The 17,216-nt window shown below is 37.7% G+C and overlaps 1 protein-coding gene across 5 annotated transcripts in view; it reads left to right on the top strand.

The window, feature by feature from the left end:
- The window catches only part of COMMD10 (COMM domain containing 10), a 275,231-nt gene that overhangs the window by 200,510 nt on the left and 57,505 nt on the right, over window positions 1–17,216 (top strand). For 3 of the 5 annotated variants that reach the window (XM_019469604.2, XM_053907545.1, XM_019469601.2), the window contains exons 6-7: window positions 12,294–12,353; window positions 13,526–14,069. In XM_019469604.2, the coding sequence (XP_019325149.1) occupies window positions 12,294–12,353; window positions 13,526–13,564 (99 nt within the window). In that variant the 3' untranslated portion in view covers window positions 13,565–14,069. The other 2 variants (XM_053907544.1, XM_053907543.1) reach the window with 2 other exon arrangements.

Below are 17,216 nucleotides of genomic sequence, written 5' to 3'. Positions count from 1 at the left end.
CCATTCTGTGAATTGTCTTTTTTCTTCCTCACTTCTTTTAAATCTTAACTCAGATGTCACCATTTCAGTGAGACCTTTTCCGACCACCTACCACTGAATCTCCTCCTACCTCCAAACACACATTCTCTATCCTTGCTTTTTCTTCCTAGCACTTAACACCAACAGACATTTCTACATGTATGTATATGGATTGTTACCGTTATTATTATCACAAATCTTGTTTGTTTTCTGTCTTCATCAACTAGAAAGTGGGACATTTTTGTCTCTGTCGCTCAATATGTAAATGTATATGTAGTGCCTAGAACAACCCTTGTAGGCTTTTAATTCGTATTTGTTGAGTAAGAATGAATGAATGAATTTTACACCTAGCAATGCCATTTTTTTTTTAACTGGGAAAATATAGCACACATACAGAAAAAGAGTACAGTGATTTGTCATAAGAAAAAAAAAGCACCTTTTACCCACCACCAAGATTGAGAAATATATACATTATTGCCATTACGTCAGAATGGCCTCCCCTCAATTATGACCTCCTTTCTCCAGTCACCCAGAGGTGATCACTATTCAGATACTTCTGGTAACATCTTTGTTGCTTTGTTACTTTATAGCTTGGATGGTTGTACCACCCAATCGTTTGTCTCTGAAACCTTTTTTACTATTGTTTTTTAAATCCCCACATAAATGAAACCAATCAATGTGTCTTCTGTGCCTTCCTCTGACTTTTAACATTATGTTTGAGAGTCATGCATGCTGTCGTATTTAGCTCTAGTTTATTTTCATGTCTGCATTGTTGCTGTACTACAGTTGATTTATACATTCTTCTGTTGAAAGAAACTCGTTATTTCCATTTTTTGGTTCTTTTGAATATTGGTGTTATCAGTGTTCTCATACCTGTTTCATGGTGTCCAAATGTGCACATTTCTATTGAGCACGACACTCATACTTCGGTGTACATTTGGATGTAATGGGGCATGAGTATACTCAGCTTTAGTAAATTATACCAAAGAAGTTTTCACAGTAATTATACAGATTTCCACTCCTTCCAGCAGTATGGTTACTAATATGTGTTACTGTGGTTTTGGCTCTTTGGACCTCAGCTTTTGCGAAGTGACTGATCAAGTCTCTTCTCTTTTTTTTTTCTTCTTTCTTTTTTCTTGTCTTCTTTTGTTTTTGTTGTTGTTTTTTTTAAATCAGAGCAAGACTGTCAAGCCAGGGCACTCTTGAGCAGCCTGGAGGTACCCCTCTCTGCAGGGAAACTTCCGGGAAACCTACCAAGAGGAGGACTGTCTGTAATTGTTAGTTTCTTTCCCACTTGTATTCCCCCCCAGAGCCAGGTTTCCAGGGCAGCACATTAGCTGGAGTCCCTTTTAAGAATCTCATCTGGCATCATGATAGTTTGTCTCTGTGGCTCATTATGTAAATGTATATGTAGTGCCTAGAACTGATAGTTTCTTTCTTCACTGCAGCCTAACACTGCCACCCAGGTGGCTTTCTTTTTTGCCTTAATGAGGTATAATTGACACAACTCTGTGTTAGTTTTGGATGTACAACGCAATGATTGGGTACATGTTCTTGTCCACTTTTCAATGGTGTTTTGCCTCTTTTTTCATTAATTTGTAGTAATTTTTGTATATTCTTGATAGAGTCTCTGTGGCTTACCTTTTAGTCTTTTGATGTGTCCTGATGAATGGAAGTTTCAGATTTTAATATATTTTCATTTATTAGTCATTTTCTTTAGAGTTGGTATATCTGCTCACAGCTTACTTGTGAACTAACATATATCTTCATGTCTTTTTAAAGGAGTCTCTATATATGCCAAGATTATGGAGAAGTTTGCATGTATTTTCTTTTAGCTTTTTTGTCTTGACTTACCATTTAGAAGTACAGTCCATCTGGAAGGAGGAGACCACATGAATAAAAACCGGCAGGAAAGTGTAGGATATTGGGGAGAGAATGAGTACAATAGTTTGGTTAGAGCACAGAGGTCTTTTGGTGGGCAGGGGTGGAGGGTGGTGGCGAGAGGGCCTTGTGGGAAATAAAACCAGAAAGGTGGATCCGAGGGGTGCTTGGGTGGCTCAGTCAGTTAAGTGTCTGACTCTTGATTTTGGCTCAGGTCATGATCTCATGGTCATGAGATCGAGCCCTTTATCAGGCTCTGGGCTGGCAGTGCGGAGCCTGCTTGGGATTCTCTCTCCCCCTCTCTCTCTGCCTTTCCACCACTGATGCATGCACGTGCTGCCTCTCAAAATAAATAAACATTAAAAAAAAAGATCTAGGAGGATTGTGTAGAATAAGAAAAACGTTATTCTGCTTTTTTGTCACATGAGCAAGTATCATTTATAATAGCCTGCAAAGGGGGCGCCTGGGTGGCTGAGCCTGGGTGGCTGAGCCTGGGTGGCTGAGTTCGAGACCCTCATCGGGCTCTGTGTTGACAGCTCAGAGCCTGGAGCCTACTTCTGCTTCTGTGTCTCCCTCTCTCTCTGCCCCTAACCCACTCACATTCTGTCTTTGTCTCTCTCAAAAATAAGTAAACATTAAAAAATTTTTTTTTACAATAGCCTGCAAAACATCTTGAGTACTGGTACTTTTGTCTCAAAAAAGGGACCATTCAGTAGTGTGGATGACTCCATACAAATCACCCACCCTCTCTCCTCCCAACCAAACAGTAGCAACAAAGCAAACTAACACACACACACACACACACACACACACACACACACACACACACACACCTATCTTATTTACCGACTTCACTTTTATGTTTGAAAAATTCTTCATTTATGTGGAAGGGAATGTATAATAATATCTTCACCTAGTTGGCTATCATAAATTACTTCCCTTTTTTTCCTCGTGACATTTACCTATTGATACTGTTCTCTGTATTTTGTGTCACATTAAGAAACAGTCCTGAATAGGCCTTAATTTCCAGCTCTGACTCTTCTAGTTCATTGCCCATTGTTACATGGTTGTTTTCCTTAGGTGGCTTTCTTACCACAGTGTGCCTCTGTGCCCTCATCTGTTAAAGGGTCATATTGTATGACATGCCCACCTCCTTGGACTGTTTTAAAGTTAATGCGAGGTAATGTAGGTGAAAGTGTTTTGAAATGTTACCAGTGTCAAGACTTTGAGAATGTATATAACCACATGAGTCTGTTCTTTATTTGTGTGAGAAAAACAACTACAATGCTTTCAATTTAAAATCACATTTATGGGGCGTCTGGGTGGCTCAGTCAATTGAGCATCCAACTCTTGGTTTTGGCTTGGGTCTTGATCCCAGGGTCGTGGAATTGAGCCCAGTGTCAAGCCACACTGAGTATGGAGCCTGCTTGGAATTTTCTCTCTCCCTCTGCACCTCTCCCCTGCTCATGTGTACTCTTTCTGTCTGTCTCTCTCTCCCTCAAATTAAATAAATAAATAAATAAATAAATAAATAAAATCACATTTATGGAATTAAGTGTTATCCATATTAACAGGAAAAGGGAGTGATATAAAAACATACAACCAAACAATTTTTGTGGGACGTATGTGGTCCATCTCTATGAAGAGTTTTCCTGGGAGTTACCCATTACAGCTAAAGCCCTAGGGTGAATTTTCTTTTTCTTTTCTTTTTCTTAAAATATAGTTGATGTGCAATACTATATTATAGTTAACCCTTGAACAATATGAGTTTGAACTGTGCTGGTCCACTTATGTACAGATTTTTCTTCTTAAATATAGTATAGCACTGTAAATGTGTTTTCTCTTCCTTGTGATTTCCTTAACGTTTCCTTTTTTGTAGCTTACTTTATGGCACATACATATAGTATATAAAGTAAAAGCAGTATATAGCTCATGTAACTTACAGAATATACATTAATGAACTTCCGGTCAACAGTGGGCTATTAGTAGTTAAGTTTTGACAGAGTCAAATGTTACATATGGATTTTCCACTACATGGGGGGCCAGCACCCCTAACCCCCATGTTGATCAAGGGTCAACTATAGTTTCAGTTATGCAACATTAGTGATCCCCTTTTTGTACATTACAAAGTGATCACCATGATAAATCAAGCTACCATCTGTCACCATACATAATTAGTACATATTATTAACTATATTCCCTATGCTGTACATAGTATTCCTGTGTCTTACTTATTTTATAAATGAAAGTTTTTTGTACCTTTTAATCCCCTTTCCCTGTTTCACCTACCCCTCCCCGCTCTGCCCACTGGCGATCACCAGATTGTCCTCTGTATCTATGAGTCTCTTTCTGTTCTGTTTGTTCGTTTGTTTTAGTTTTTGTATTCCACTTATAAGTGAAATTACATGCTATTTGTCTTTCTGTTCTTTCTGTCTTATTTCACTTACCATAATACCCTCTAGGCCCATCCATGTTTTCAAAAAAGGCAAGATTTCATTGTTTTTTATGAGTAATATTCCCTGGTGAATATATATACACCATATCTTCTCCATTCATCTGTTGATGGATATTTAGGTTGCTTCCATATCTTGGCTATTATAAATAATGTTCAGTGAACATAGGTGTGAATGTATCTCTTCAGATTGGTGATTTGTTTTTTGTTGGGTTGTTTTTTTTGTGTGTGTGTGTGTTTTTTTTTTTCCATAAACATCCAGAATTGGATTTACTAGACCATAGCAAATGGTGGGTCTATTTTTAATTTTTTGAGGAAACTTCATACTGTTTTCTGTTGTGGCTGCACCAATTTATATTTCCACCAACAGTGCATGAGGGTTGCCTTTCCTCCTCATCCTCACCAACACTTGTTGTTTCTTGTCTTTTTGTTAATGGCCATTCTGACAAGTCATGAGGTGGTATTTCATTGTGGTTTTGATTTGCATTTCCCTAATGACTAGTGATGTTGAGCATCTTTTCATGCATCTGTAGGCCATCTGGAGAAATGTCTATTCTGTTCCTCTGCCCATTTTTTAATCATAATGTTTGGGGTTTTGCTGGTGGTTGTGTGAGTTTTTTTATATATTTTGGTTATTAACCCATTGTCAGTTATATCATTTGCAGTATCTCCTCTCACTCAGTAGCTTGCTTTTTGTTTTGTTGTTGATGGTTTCCCTGACCATACAAAATCTTTGTAGTCTGATGTGGTCCCATTTGCCTACTTTTGCTCTTCCTGCCCTTGCATGGGGAGACAGAGCCAAAATAATAATGCTCAGACTGATTTCTAAGAGCTTACTGCCTGTGTTTTCTCCTGGTAGTTTTATGATTTTCAGCCTTAATATTTAAGTCTTTAGTCTGTTTGGAGTTTATTTTTGTATATGGTGTAAGAAGGTGGTCCAGTTTTATTCTTTAACATGAAGTTGTCCTGGTTCCCCAACACCATTTATTGAAGAGACTGTCTTTCCTCTGTTGTGTGCCCTTGACTCCTTTTTTGAAGACTAATTGACTGTACAAGCATAGTATTTCTGGCCTCTCCGTTCTGTTCTGTTTATGTATGTGTCTGCTTACGTGTCACTGCCATGCTGGGTTGATGACTACAGCTTTGTACTATATCTTGATATCTGGGATTGTGATACCTCTAGTTCCATTCTTCTTATTCAAGATTGCTTTAAGTTATTTGGGGTCTTTTTTGGTTCCATACAAACTTTAGGATTGTTTGTTCTGTTTCTGTGAAAGGTGCCATTGATATTTTGATAGGAATTGCATTGAACCTGCAGATTGCAATGATGTTATTTCTTCCAATCCATGAGCAAGAACAGCTTTACATTTATTTGTGTCATTTCCAATTTCTTTCATCAATGTGTTGTAGTTCTTAGAGTACAGGTCTTTTACCTCCTTGATTAGATTTATTACTAGGTATTTTATTCCTTTTGAAGCAATTGTGAATAGTATTGTTTTTTAAATTTCTCTTTCTGTTATTTTGTTGTATTATTTTTTTTTATTACTATTTATTGTTGAGAGTGATAGACACAAGCAGGGGAGGGGCAGAGAGAGAGAGAGAGCCATAGAATCTGAAGTAGGTCCCAGGCTCTGAGCTGTCAGCACAGAGCCCAATGCAGGGCTTGAACTCACAAACTGTGAGATCATGTCCTGTGCCAAAGTTGGATGCTTAACCAACTGAGCCACCCAGGTGCCCCTCTGATATTTTGTTGTAATTGTATAGATTACAATTTATATATATTACGTAAGTTATACAATTACATTTATGTATATTGTATATACAGACTTATATATGTTAATTTTGTATCCTTCAACTTTATTGAATTTATTACCTCTAATAGTTTTTTGGTGGAGTTTTTTATTAAGGTTCTATATATTTAGTATCATGTCATCTGCTAATAGTGACAGTTTTACGTCTTCTTTTTCAATTTGGATGCTTTTTATTCCTTTTTCTTGTACAAATACTTTGGCTAGAACTTCTAATGCTGTGTTGAATAAAAGTGGCTAGAGTGGCATCCTTGGCTTTTACTGATCTTAAGAGGAAAAGCTATCAGCTTTTCACCACTGAGTAAGATGTTTACTGTGGGTCTATCATAGGTACATTCCCTCTGTATCCACTCTGTTGGGACTTTTTATCATACATATATGTTGAATTTTATCTAATACATCTCCTGTACCTATTGAGATGATCATATGATTTTTATCCTTCTTTGTTAGTGTGGTGTACCACACTGATTAATTGGTGATGTTCAACCATCTTTGCATTCTGGGAATAAGTTCTACCTGACCATGGTGTGTGACCCTTTTAATGTATGGTTAAAATCAGTTGCTAATATGTTGTTGAGGATTTTTGTATCAATGTTCCTCAGGGATAATGGCCTGTAGTGTTCTTTTTTTATGGTGGCTTTGTCTGATTTTAGTATGTGGGTAATGCTGGCCTCACAGAAGCATTGTCTGGAAGCATTCCTTCTTCCTTTTCTTGGAATAGTTTGAGAAGGGTAGGTATTAACTCTTCTTTAAATATTTGGTAGAATTCACCTGTGAAGCTATCAGGTCCTGGACTTTTGTTTCTAGGGAGGTTTTTTTGTTTTGTTTGTTTTTTTACTGATTGAATTTCAATACTAGTCAGGAGTCAACATTTTCTGTTTCTTCTGGACTGAGTCTTGGAAGATTGTATGTTTCTAGGAATTTACCCATTTGTTCTAGGTTATCCCATTTTTTGGCGTATAATTGTTTGTAGTAGTGTCTTATGTATTTCTGCAGAATTGGTTGTAATTTCTCTCCTTTCCTTTCTGATTTTATTTGGGCCCTCTCTTTTTTTTTTTTCTTGAGGAGTCTGGCTAAAAGTTTAACAATTTTGTTTGTCTTTTCAAAGAACTAGCTCTTAGTTTCATTGATTTTTTTTTGTCTCTATTTCATGTATTTCCACTTTGATATTTATTATTTTCTTCCTTCTACTAACTTTGGGTTTTGCTTGTTCTCTTTCTAGTTCCTTTAGGTGTAAGGTTAGATTGTTTGTCTTAAATTTTTTCTTGTTTCTTAGGATGGGTATGTATTGCCATAAACTTCCCTCTTAAAGTACTTTTCCTGTGTCCCATAGATTTTGAACTGTTGTGTTCCCATCTTTATTTGTCTCATGGTATTTATTTATTCTTTCTCTGTTGTCTCATTGTTTGTTTATTATCATGTTGTTTAGCCACCACATGTTTGTGGTTTTTCCAGTTCTCTTCTTGTCATTGATTTTATTTTCATACCATTATGGTAGGAAAAGATGCTTGATATGATTTCAGTCTTCTTAAATTTATTAAGACTTGTTTTGTGACCTAACATGTAACCTTTCCTACAGCATGTTCCATGTGCACTTCAGAAGAATATGTATTCTGTTTTTGGGTAGAATGTTTTATATGTCATTTAAGTCCATCTGATGTAATGTGTTGTTTAAGGCCAGTGTTTCTTATTGATTTTCTGTCTAGATGATCTATCCATCGAAGTAAGTGGGTTGCTAAAGTCCCCTACTATTATTGTATTACTGTCATTTTCTTCCTTTATGTCTGAATTTACTTCTTTTTTTTTTTTTCCACCAAATCTAGTAAATGTTACCCATGAGCTATCCTGGATAATAGCAGTATCCATTGATAGGCCTGTTAAACACACAAGCAATGAAAAGCCCTTCCAGAAATAATTTGTAGTACTTACCTAGTTATTATATTCCTCTGGAAGACAGTATAAACTGTTAGAATTAGAATAATTTAAAAAAATGATAACTTAAAATATAGTTTGCCTTATATGTAAATATCTTTTGTATCTAATTACTGGAAGAGTGGGGATATAATGTTCTCATAAACTTTTTCCTAAACATTTGACTATGTAAAAAGTGAGGCACAGTACTATCTAAAGATGTGTGTATATATATGCACACATATGAAAAATACACATGTGTGATTTAGAGGTATGTAGTTCAAGTTTAAAATACCGTATATGATTGACAAGATGACAGTGCATTGTGATTATTTGCCACTGTAGTTTTATGTCACAAAGATATTTCTCTTCTTATTTACTATGACATAACAGGCTACTTTTTATTATCCAGACTATCTTTCTGACTCTTTAGGGGGAAAAAAAAATAGGACCAAATAGTCAAGTCTCATTATCTATTGACAGTGATAGACAGGAAGCACATGGATATTTAAACCCATTGTCAAATACAGCCTATAAAACTACAGTAGCCAGGATTTTCTACATAGTCCTTCTGAAAGCCTGTTGTTAGAGTTGCTACTGTTAGCTGAGATGGCGTGTTTGAATTTCATTTTCTCTTCTTGCCTTAACAAAGATATTAATGAACCATGAGTTGAGTCAAAGTCTTGGAGTGTTTACAGAGCTAGACAATCCAAGCACAAGCACCCCTGAAATACCAATAATTGGACTGACATTTAACTTAATGCATTTCTTACATTTTTGTTGGGTCTGGACTGCCACTGATTTGTGACCGGACATGAAACTAAAGAGAAGTTGTTTGAAAACATGCTTCCTTAGTGAAAAGAATCTTCCATACATTCTCTGCAGAATGAGCAGTGCAGGTAGAGAGTTGATTGTGGTTTGATAAAGCACATTTGTGACTTTCTAATTATATTCTCAAATAAAGCTCAGAGTGTGTTTTCCTCTGAAAAAATGTCACGGTCCAAGGAAAGATTTGACCACACCTGTTCCTAATATGTGCGGGACCTAAACCATGAGTAAAAATGGAGGCCATGGGCCATATACCGAAATTTCATGTCGTAAATAAAGCTCTCAAACTATTAAATAGATGTGACCTATGCTCTTTTTGTGATAATATACCTTCAGTAATGTCCCAGAAGGAAAGATTTGAATTTAGAATTCTTGGACTCCATGAAGTTCATGTCAGAGCATGACACTATGGAATTGAGTTTTCGCCAGCCCCCCTTTCCTTTTTGTCCTACACAACTAAATTCCATCATGACCCCCCTAAAACAACTGCCCTTGGCCACCCCTTGGGTAAACATAGCTTCTCAAGTTCTAAGGATAATCTCTATACACATAGATATGCAACACTTAAAACCATTCCTGTATTCTCCAGAATTCTCCTGGTCTTCCCTAAATCATTGCAGGTTGAATGGGAAATGAAAATGATAATGGCTACCAGTGATTATACCTACCAGACATCAGTATAAGTTCTTTGCATATTTTATCTCAGGTATCAGCATTTTCCCTTCTTGGGGCTAAGTATTTCAATAATATACATATCTCCCCGAATGTATACATATATGTATACATACATACACATACTCACGTGTGTGTGTGTGTGTGTATGTACACACATTATTTTATCTATTGTTATTTCAAGAATTATGTTTCCAAAGTTGCCTTCCTTCCCTTTCCTCAGTGTAACATTTTAGAAAAACACTACCTTGAAATAAAGCAAAATTCAGGAAACAAGAACCTAGCTTGACCACTACCTGTAAGTATCCATACAGCAAATCACTTGTTCACATACTAATTCAGTCTTCAGTCCCTCCTAACATTTGGATTGTGGAGAGAGGAATGAACTTGCCTTGATTTTCCATAGGGTAAACTGAGGCCTGCCCTCTCCCTTTAACTGCTGGAAAGAAATACAGCACTGCTAGATAATGCTGATCTCAACCTTTGGGGTTTAGTGATGTGTGGCAGTTAGCCTACTACTTTTTTTTTTTTTTTTAATCATCTGAAGGATGAGGCTTTAAAGCAGCTTTGTGTCCTTATTCATTTTAAAGTTTAACTATTTTAGTAGGTGTTACAAGAGAAAAGGAAGAAGTGTGGAATTTGATCCTCTGTGCCTTGGCTTTTTTTTTTTAATTTTTTTTTTTTAACATTTATTTATTTTTGAGACAGAGACAGAGCATGAATGGGGGAGGGGCAGAGAGAGAGGGAGACACAGAATCGGAAGCAGGCTCCAGGCTCTGAGCCATCAGCCCAGAGCTTGACGCGGGGCTCGAACTCATGGACCGTGAGATCGTGACCTGAGCTGAAGTCGGACACTCAACCGACTGAGCCACCCAGGCGCCCCGGTGCCTTGGCTTTTTTGAAAAAGGAAATGCCGTATCTGAAGATAGCCCCATCGACTCTTCTGGGGTGTGCTGGAGTGAACTTGTTTTGAAAATGCTGGCTTTGTCAACAGAAATGGAAATCCTTAAAACCGGGATGCCTCGGTGGCTCACTCGGTTGAGCCTCTGACTCTTGGCTTTGGCTCAGATCATGGTCTCATGCTTTGCGAGCTTGAGCCCTGCATCAGGTTCTGCGCTGGCAGCACAGAGCCTGCTTGGGATTCTCTTTCTCTCCTTCTCTCTGCCCCTACCCTTCTTGCGCTGTCTCTGTCTCTTTCAAAATAAATAAATAAGTAAATAAACTTAAAAAAAGAAATCAGGAAAAAAAAAAAACCGACAGATAAAACAAAGGGAAAAAAAGTAGCCATAGAAACTGAGAAGTAGAATTAAGAGAATGTTGGAAATGATCACAAGCGATTAAGTACATGAATTAATGTCGCTTTCAACATTTGTCCAGTTCTTCAGTTCCTGGTGCCTGTTTTTAGGTTTTGTTTTTTTTTTTTAATGTTATTTGTTTTTGAGAGAGAGAGAGAGAGAGAAAGAGCACGACCGGGGAGGGGCAGAGAGAGAGGGAGACATAGAATCTGAAGCAGGCTCCAGGCTCCAAGCTGTCAGCATAGAGCCCGACACGGGGCTCGAACTCTTGAACAGTGAGATCAAGACCTGAGCTGAAGTCAGTCACTTAGCTAACTGAGCCACCCAGGTGCCTTCCCTGGTGCCAGTCTGGTCAGAGCGGGTAGCACGTTCTTGGCTTTCTCTCCTTATTAACTTTCACTTCCCAAAGGCACCTTTAGTAAAGAGACAAATCATAAGGGACTCTTAAGTACAGAGAACAAACTAAGGGTTGTTGTAGAGGAGGTGGGGGATGAGCTAAATGCGTGATGGGCATTAAACGGGCACTTTTTGCAATGAGCACGGGGTATCATATGTAAGAGAGGAATCACTGGGTTCTGCTCCTGAAACCAAGACTACACTGTTTGTTAACTAACTTGAATTTAAATTAAAAACAAATAAAAATAAAGACATGTTTAGCCGATCTTCAGAAACTACTCAAAGTGATGCCTCAGTTTACAAAACGAACCAAAAGTAGGTTGGGGTGGGCTGGATTACTGCTGCGCTTTGCTGTACCATCACACGTACGTGCACAGTATTCCTTGGTGCCCACAGCACCCAGGAAGGTTCCCCATCATGTCTGGAGCAAAAGGAAGGAGCGTGTTTCAGTCTCTGCTTTGAAGCTGTCATGTTAATTGTGAACTTTTGCTGAGTCCGTACATTAGGAAAGGTAACCATCTCAGCATGATAAGATCATAACTGCTAGATTAATGCGTAGAGGCAGCAGCTGTGCTGACGGGAGGCATTAATGCCTAGATGAGTTCAATCAGACGTGCCGCCTCCAATGTCTTTGTGTGATGGTATTTACTCGATTTCAAATGGACTGCTGAGAAAAATGAAATACAATCTCCATGTATCTCGGTCTAGAAAAAAAAAAAAAAAAGATAATGAAATTGTTCTCTTGCCGGCTTATATTTTATTAACCTCTGTGGAGTCAACTTTAAAGAACAGATGTCCCTCTAGAGTTGAAACCTTTTGCTAAAAGTGGAGCATTATTAAGTGCAGCTGTGAGTTCTAGGAACAGTGGGGTTGAGTAGAGCAGGTGAGTGTTTTGTTTTGTTTTTTTTTAAACCACTCAGAGAATAATAGGGCATCTTCTGGGGCCAGCCAGAGAGAGAAAGAAAAAAAAAAAAAATGCAATGCAAATTGCGTACAACTGAATTCTTTCTTCTTTCTTGTTCTTCCTTGCAGAGCGTGGAGAAAGTTCTTGTGGAATTCAGTCACCAGGAGTTGTTTGATTTCTATAACAAGGTCTGTATTTTTCAAATAATTTCTGCTGTGTGGGGTTTTGCATAATGTTTCCTTCATTTTTATGAATCCTTATTTTTAAATGCCCTATTATGGCGCTAAGTTCTTTAAACATCCCTTGTAAACACCTTATGTTTCACAGCAGGAAGCTTTGCGGAGATGGAGAGAATCTGACAGCCTAAATCAGGAAGAAAGTGGAAATGGTTTTAATTAAGGCAATAGGATTATTACTTTAATGTAAAGCATTAAGGAATGAACTATGTGGTACCTAGCCACACTGGCACTTTATAATTTAACATTAAATATTTTAATTCTGGGCCCAAGGAAAAAGGGAGGTGCCAAGCCTGTAAAGATTTAACTTTGAGTGCATGTTATGTTTCTTTACAAATACTGACTTTGTAATCCAGGGAAATGTACTCCCCCTCCTCCTCTTCCCTACCTTCAAAAATCTTATGTAGTGATCACTTAAATTAAAACAGCTGAGTATATTTAAAACTGTATTTAGCCCTTTTTTTTAAAGTGTATTTTTTTTATTTTTGAGAGAGAGAGAGAGAGAACGAGTGGAGGGGCAAAGAGAGAGAGGGAGACACAGAATCTGAAGCAGGCTCCAGGCTCCGAGCCATCAGCACAGAGCCTTATGTGGGGCTCAAACTCATGAACTGTGGGATCATGACCTGAGCCAAGTTGGATGCTCAACAGACTGAGCCACCCAGGTGCCCCAGGTTTTTTTTTTTTTTTAATGTCTAGTTATTTTTGAGAGAAAGAGCGAGCATGCACAAATGGGGGCAGAGAGAGAGGAAGACAAAGAATCTGAAGCGGGCTCCAGGCTCCAAGCCATCAGCCCAGAGCCTGACGCGGGGCTCAAACTCACAAACTGTGAGGCCATGACCTGAGCCAAGTCGGATGCTTAACTGACTAAGCCACCCAGACACCCCAAACCATGTTTAGAAATCCTCCTTTACAAATTTGCAAACTTAAATTGCAGGCGTGAATTGTAATATCTTCACATAAGAAGAAAACTTTTCTGTGTGCTTCATCTGTTGCTGTGTAAATGGATTTAATATGCACGGTTGCCACTGCCATTCTTTCCCTTCTATTTGCAAGTTTCTGAACAAACCTTCATAGCATTTCTCTGCTTTCAGCAACTTGTTCTCTTGTTTTATCTTTATAAATAGCTGGAGACCATACAAGCACAGCTGGATTCCCTGACGTGATGTTCTCGAAGACTGGTTTCCCCATCACACTCTTGCCACCTCATCATTCCGCCCTGAAGATAGACTGCCAGGTTGTGTTTTCAGAAGGATTCAGTAGCTTTCTTCTTGTAAATTACCCGGCTTATCACTTCTGAGAGAAATAACCGCCAAGGGAGATCACTGTTTCCAGAGCTTCTAGGACACATCCCCTCGTTCTTTGAACCAGCAGCAAACAGTTGTTAAGAATACTTTTGCTTTAAAGGAAACAGCAATAGGGGTGCTTGGGTGGCTCATTTGGTTAAGCCTCCGATTTCTGCTCAGGTCATGATCTCACAGTTTGGGAGTTCGAGCCCTGCGTCGGGCTCTCTGCTGACAGCTCAGAGCCTGGAGCCTGCTTTGGGATTCTGTGTTTCCCTCTCTCTCTGCCACTCCCCTGCTCATGCTCTGTCCGTCTCTCTCAAAAATAAATAAAAACATTTTTTAAATTTTAAGGGAAAAAAAATAAAGGAAACAGCAGTAAATACCATACTGTTTTTATTGTCTTGTTTTTGCTTTATTGCCTGACCTGTTTATTTTTTACATTTTTGATGACACCTTTATGTATCAAGGAGGGTTCGTGGATAGTCCATGGATGCAAAGTATAATGTGTACCTCGGAATACAGAACGCGGCTATTTATATTAACAAAAGCAAGAACAGAACCAAATGCAATCAGATACTTCCTTTTTCCTTGAATATAATGAGTATGTTTGGTTGGGAAGTAACATAGGAAAGAAATTTAAACTAGAGCTGGTAGTGGTACATCAGTTGATTCCAGTGTGAGCTTCTCTGTGCACTTTAATTTTTTCTCTGAGTGTAATGATTTAATAATAGTCTAGGTTTTTGTGCTCTTTTCTTTGTACTGCAAGTTAATAATGATTCACTTCATAGTATGGAAGACAGATTCAGATCGTAAGTAAAAATAATTGTAGTGAGTGTGAAATATGGGTATCCTTAAAATTTTGAAACAGATACCTTTGACACTTTATTTCTGTAAATATGTTAATTAATTTTAGTCAATAAAATTTTTATGTTTTAGAATTAGTTGAAGTCCACAGTGTTTTATGCTTTGACTATATATAAATGTGAGTATGGTTGCCTATAAAAGCAATATTATCAGTTGGATTTTTTATGAAATGAAATATCTGTTCTGTGTTGTTTCCAGAGAGACAGACAGAGGGAGAGGAGGAGAGGAGAAAATGATAGAGACTTAGAGATATTTGAGTCAAGCATGACTTTCTGTATAATTATTTTTTTAAGTTTATTTATTTATTTTGAGAGAGAGCATGAGCGGGGGAGGGGCAGAGAGAAAGGGAGAGAGAGAATCCCAAGCAGGCTCCATGCTGTCAGCTTGGAACTCGTTGTGGGACTCAAACTCACGAACCATGAGATCATGACCTGAGCCGAAGTCAAGAGCCGGACATTTAACTGACTGAGCCACCCAAGTGCCCGTAAGCACAACTTTGTTCATATGAAGGAATTTGATTTCAGAAATGTCCTGTGGCTAAACAAACAGAGCCATCAGGATTAAATGCATCTGCATAATACAAGTGTTAAAGGTCTTTCAAATAAATGTTCAGTATATGGAATTTATGCCTTTATTTATGTGTGCTATAATGTTGCTTAGAATTGGGAGTTTGGATTATGTCAGAAAGTAATTTATAGTTGCTGTCCATAGTTGATTAATTTGAAAAGTTTTTTTAACTTTAACTTCCATTGATAAGATATCAGGAAGACATATTTATAATATAATGGCCTTTATTTCCGTATCCAGCTTATGGGAGCCGCCTTATTTTTTTATGCTGTGTTCTGCTACTTCCAGAGGGAACTACCTGACTGCTTAAACATTTTGGTAAATACTCTTTCAGACTTCTTATATGCAACAAAACATACATCATCTCAAGTTAAATTTGTTAGGCCTTCCTGACAGTGACCATATGGCTAGGTAGAAGTTTTCATTGGTTTAATGGCCAATTTAACTCCCAGTCTAGGTACCTAAATTAAATGTGACATTCCAAAATGAAATTCTCGATTAGTAGCTCATTTTACGCTCCCTAAAAGACCTGCTTTTATGCTCTCTAAAGAGTATATCTAAACCTGTACAAAAATGTGGTATGTAGTTTTCTCTCCATGAGTCTTGTACAAGAAAGTCTGACCAAAGGCATTGAAGAAAGGACACGTAGAAGGTGTAATTCCAACTGAGAAGATAATTTCTTCCTGAAATATATTTTCAAAATAATTTTTAACGTTTATTTATTTGAGAGAGAGAGAAAGAGAGAGACAGAATCTGAAGCAGGCTCCAGGCTCCAAGCTGTCAGCACACAACCCAGTATGGGGCTCGAACCCACGAACTGCGAGATCATGACCTGAGCCGAAGTCAGATGCTTCACCGACTGAACTACCCAGGCGCCCCTTCCTGAAATGTATTTAATTGCGGATCCTTTCATTCCTTAAGGTACCACCATCGTTACAATACACAGGTCAAAGAAAATATCATTCCCAAGCAATATTAAATACATGCTACCCAAATAAGATGGGTGTAAGGACAAATGGGAACTGAAACCTCTTAGCATTCTTGTGTGAGTGCTTGGCATGAGTATTGAATACAAATAGAAAGGAACCAATTGCTAGAAAGGAACCAGCGTGATATTTTTACACCTACTGCAAATAATATCTGAAGTTCTCCAGTCATAATTTGTGATTATTTTGAATTAGGAAAAACCAAAAATAATAAAGAGGTAACATAAAATTATAGAATCTTATCATCCAGAATGGCTGTTAAAATGACATTTTGGTAGATTTTATTGAAGTGAGTTTTTTTCCTACCCTTATATCTTTCTCGTTCCTTTTTTCTCTTTTTTCTTCCTTTCCTAATACATTGGAATAATGCCATAAATACCATTTCGTACTTTGCTTTGCTTATGTAACATTCTACAAGAGCATTTTTCCTGTCCTTTATCTAAAACATAATTTTAATGTATATTAAATAGCCCACCATGTGCATGAGCTATACTTTCTCTAGTTAGCCAATCTGTTGTTGGACGTTTAGACTATTTCCAGTTTTTTAACATACTAAAGAACTCATTGGTGCATATTTTTATATCTGTAACCCCAACACTACATCTGTCATTATATTAGCATAGGTTACTAGGGGTGGGATTATGTAAAAAGTATATAGATATATTTTCCAGTTTTATTATAAAATTATATATTATTATAAAAATAGTAATTTCCCATAGTCAGTGTATTATGGGATGGGTCTGGAATCTGAATTTTTTATTTTTCTGGGACTGTCTTTCCACAAAGCCCTTCTGGCTCTGACCAGTCTTTTGCTCTGACTCTATTCTATGAATTTCTCCCTCTTACCTTAAAGAACGTCTTCTACACCTTATTCACTATTCCAGGGCTCAACAAACTATGTTCCACCCACCACTTGTTTTTATCAAGTTTTATTGGAACAAAGCTCTAGTGGACAGGCTCCCAGTGACCCCTGCCTTTTGGTATTCACATTTCACTATAATCCTCTGTCCTTGAGTGTGAACACCACCTGTTACAGGCTCCTAACCACTCAAATATGGCAAAGAAATGGTATGTCACCCCCAGGATGGTTATGTTATGTAAAATTCTGTCATGCT

The sequence above is a fragment of the Panthera pardus genome, unplaced genomic scaffold (assembly GCF_024362965.1).
Source record: "Panthera pardus isolate Hobbes unplaced genomic scaffold, ASM2436296v1 HiC_scaffold_2, whole genome shotgun sequence".
Taxonomy (NCBI): Eukaryota; Metazoa; Chordata; class Mammalia; order Carnivora; family Felidae; genus Panthera; species Panthera pardus.
Note: the sequence above shows the minus strand (reverse complement) of the source record. Positions and strands in the feature narration are given on the sequence as shown.